General features: G+C 42.9%; 1 protein-coding gene across 1 annotated transcript; it reads left to right on the top strand.

Moving 5' to 3' along the window:
• The first annotated feature begins 422 nt into the window (after window positions 1-422).
• Window positions 423-2,291, top strand: LOC141014902 (E3 SUMO-protein ligase ZBED1-like). The gene is made up of 2 exons (XM_073488843.1): window positions 423-894; window positions 1,258-2,291. The coding sequence occupies exons 1-2, from the start codon at window positions 423-425 to the stop codon at window positions 2,289-2,291; spliced, it is 1,506 nt and encodes a 501-aa protein (XP_073344944.1).
• The last annotated feature ends 573 nt before the right edge of the window (window positions 2,292-2,864 follow it).

A 2,864-nucleotide genomic window follows, 5' to 3' on the forward strand; every position in this document is an offset into this window, starting at 1 on the left:
AACGTGAACGTGTGAGAAGGAAAATGGCTACTAGCGGTGAAAGTGTGGAGGAGGAGGAGCTCGTCAAAAAGACCGGTGCGACGTCTATAATATGGTCATGGTTTGGATTCAAGGTGTCGGATAGTGAGCAGAAAAACATAATCTGCAAAATATGCCGGGTGACAGTGATCGCAAAGAAAGGTAATACAAGCAATATGTTCTACCACCTGAAAACAAAACACGTTGTCGAATATGAGGAAAGCCAAAGAATGCGTAAAGCTACACAAACGCCAAGTGAGTCTTCGAGTGGGAAGAACAAAGCTGGCTCTACACACCGACAGGTCTCTATCGCCCAGGCATTTTTAAAAGGCATGCCATATGATAAAAAAAGCCAGCGGTGGATTGACATTACAAAATCTATAGCAATACACCTGTGCAAAGACATGGTGCCTTTTCAGACTGTGGAGAGAAGCGGCTTTGTAGGCATGATCAGTACGCTTGATTCACGATACGTGGTACCAAGCCGCAAGTACTTTAGTGAAGTAGAAATCCCCAAACTGCATGGCGAGGTCCGCGATCAAGTGGAAACGGAGCTCCGTGAGATTAAACACTATGCGACCACCACAGACTTGTGGTCGAGTCGCACCATGGACCCTTACATTAGCCTCACAATCCACTTTATCGACGATGAGTGGAAGTTGTGCAGCAAATGCTTGCAAACCTCATATTTCCCTGACGACCATACGGGAGAGTTGATTGCCCAGGGGCTACGCGAATCTCTGGAGTCATGGGGACTTGATGAAGAGCTAATGGTCTGCATCACCACTGACAACGGCGCCAATGTTGTTAAAGCAGTGGGATTGAACGACTGGACACGCCTTCAGTGCTTCGGTCACAGACTTCACCTTGCCATCGGTAAGCTTATATATTTTTTTAATAGATTAATAATAGCAAGCTTAACAAAAGTATTTTGCTTTATACAATGGACACTGGTAAAGCTAAATCCTATTATATCTCCTGTCCTATAAATAAATAATAGATAGGCTACCATAGATTTGACAGCATGAGTAGCCTATCAACTCTCATGTCCTTAACCATTTTCTCTGGCAATATAGATGTCAAACTTTTTCATCATGCAATTGTCTGGATAATGTTTTATCTGGTATTACACTATGCTTGTATTTAAGCCCATGTTTTGATGTAAGCCTACAGTAGAATTGTCAAGTGTTTTGTTAATGAAGCTAGATGAATAATATCTTTTTTCAATTTTGTTACCAGAGGCGAGTGTGAAAGATCACCGGATTGAGCGTGCAGTTGGTGTATGTAAGAAAATTGTGAGTGCATTTTCTTACACTAATAAAAGAAGAAAAGCGATGGCCAAAGCCCAGGCTGAGTTAAACCTGCCTCCTCACCGCCTCATCACAGAGACGCCAACAAGATGGGGCTCACGACAACAAATGATTCAGCGAGTGTTACAGCAGGAGAAAGCCATATCACAGGTCCTAAAGGCGGATAAAAAAGTCAGGCACCTGGTACCTACTTGGCAGGACCTGGATGTCTTGGAGTCAGTGAACAGGGCCCTCAGTCCACTGATGGAATTCACAGATGCCCTCTCTGGTGAAGAGTATGTTAGTGTGTCCTATCTCAAACCTGTGCTCCATCTTTTGAACAACAGTGTTCTGTCTCCAGATGAGGATGACACAGAGCTGACTAAGCAGATGAAGGGGGCCATTCTCCAGTATTTAAATGAGAAGTACTCAGATGCTGCTACAGATGACCTGCTGGATATGGCATCCTTTGTCGACCCACGGTTCAAAGCATCATACATAGCCGACAACCGAAAAGATTACATCAAAACTAAAGCTGTGGCAGAAATTCAAGCCCTTCTGGAAAGACGGACTCAAGCTGCATCCTCCTCCACCGATTCACCACCACATGCCAGCGCAGGAGCTGCTGAAGAAGTTGAAGTGCCCAGAAAGGTTAAGCGCAGTCTGGGCAGCTTTTTCAAAAAGGCACCCCGTCCTAGCCCAGCTGCTCTCCCTGACAGAGATGCCATTGAGGTAGAGCTACGAAGTTACCTGCAGGCACTGGATGTGGATGGAGAGGCTGACCCATTAGAGTGGTGGAAGCTGCACCAGGCTAATTTCCCAAGAGTGGCAAGCTTGGCTCGGAAATACTTGTGCATTCCAGCTACCAGTGCCCCATCAGAGAGGGCATTTAGTACGGGTGGCAACATTGTTACGTGCCACCGGGCTGCACTAAAGCCAGAGAACGTGGACAGGCTTGTTTTCTTGGCTAAAAATCTGCCGTAAACCTGTGTACATTGAATTCTCAGTGTTTGTTTTTGTGCTTGACATACACACAGACACTTTAATTGTTGATCTTTGTTTACAGAAAAGAAAGCTATTGGACTTGAAATACTGTCTGGCATAGGTGGCAAAAGTGAAGTGCCACTTATCTGCACTAAAGCTTTGTTTACAGTCTTGTGTTCAGTCTAAGTCTCTAAAGTTGATTGTTGATTTTGCACTCCATTTTAAGTCATTTGTGTTTATATGTTTGCAAAAGTTACCTGTTGTACTTGAAGTTTTTTACTGAAATAGCAGCATGTTTAGATTTTGTGTTATTTAAGAATAGTGAAAAGGAAAGCAGTGCTTTGCACTACAGTGACATTTCATTTTAATATTTTACATTGCCAAATTACATTGCCTCTGTTCGCAAAAGTTACCTGTTGTACTTGAGTTTTTTTTTTATTTAAATATCAGCATGTTTTAGATTTTGTGTTATTTAAGAAAAGGGAAGGCAATGCTTTGCACTACAGTGACATTTCATTTTAATATTTAGATTGCCAAATTAGCAATATCAGCAGGTTTAGATTTTGTGTTATT

The sequence above is a fragment of the Pagrus major genome, chromosome 19 (assembly GCF_040436345.1).
Source record: "Pagrus major chromosome 19, Pma_NU_1.0".
Lineage (NCBI taxonomy): Eukaryota > Metazoa > Chordata > Actinopteri > Spariformes > Sparidae > Pagrus > Pagrus major.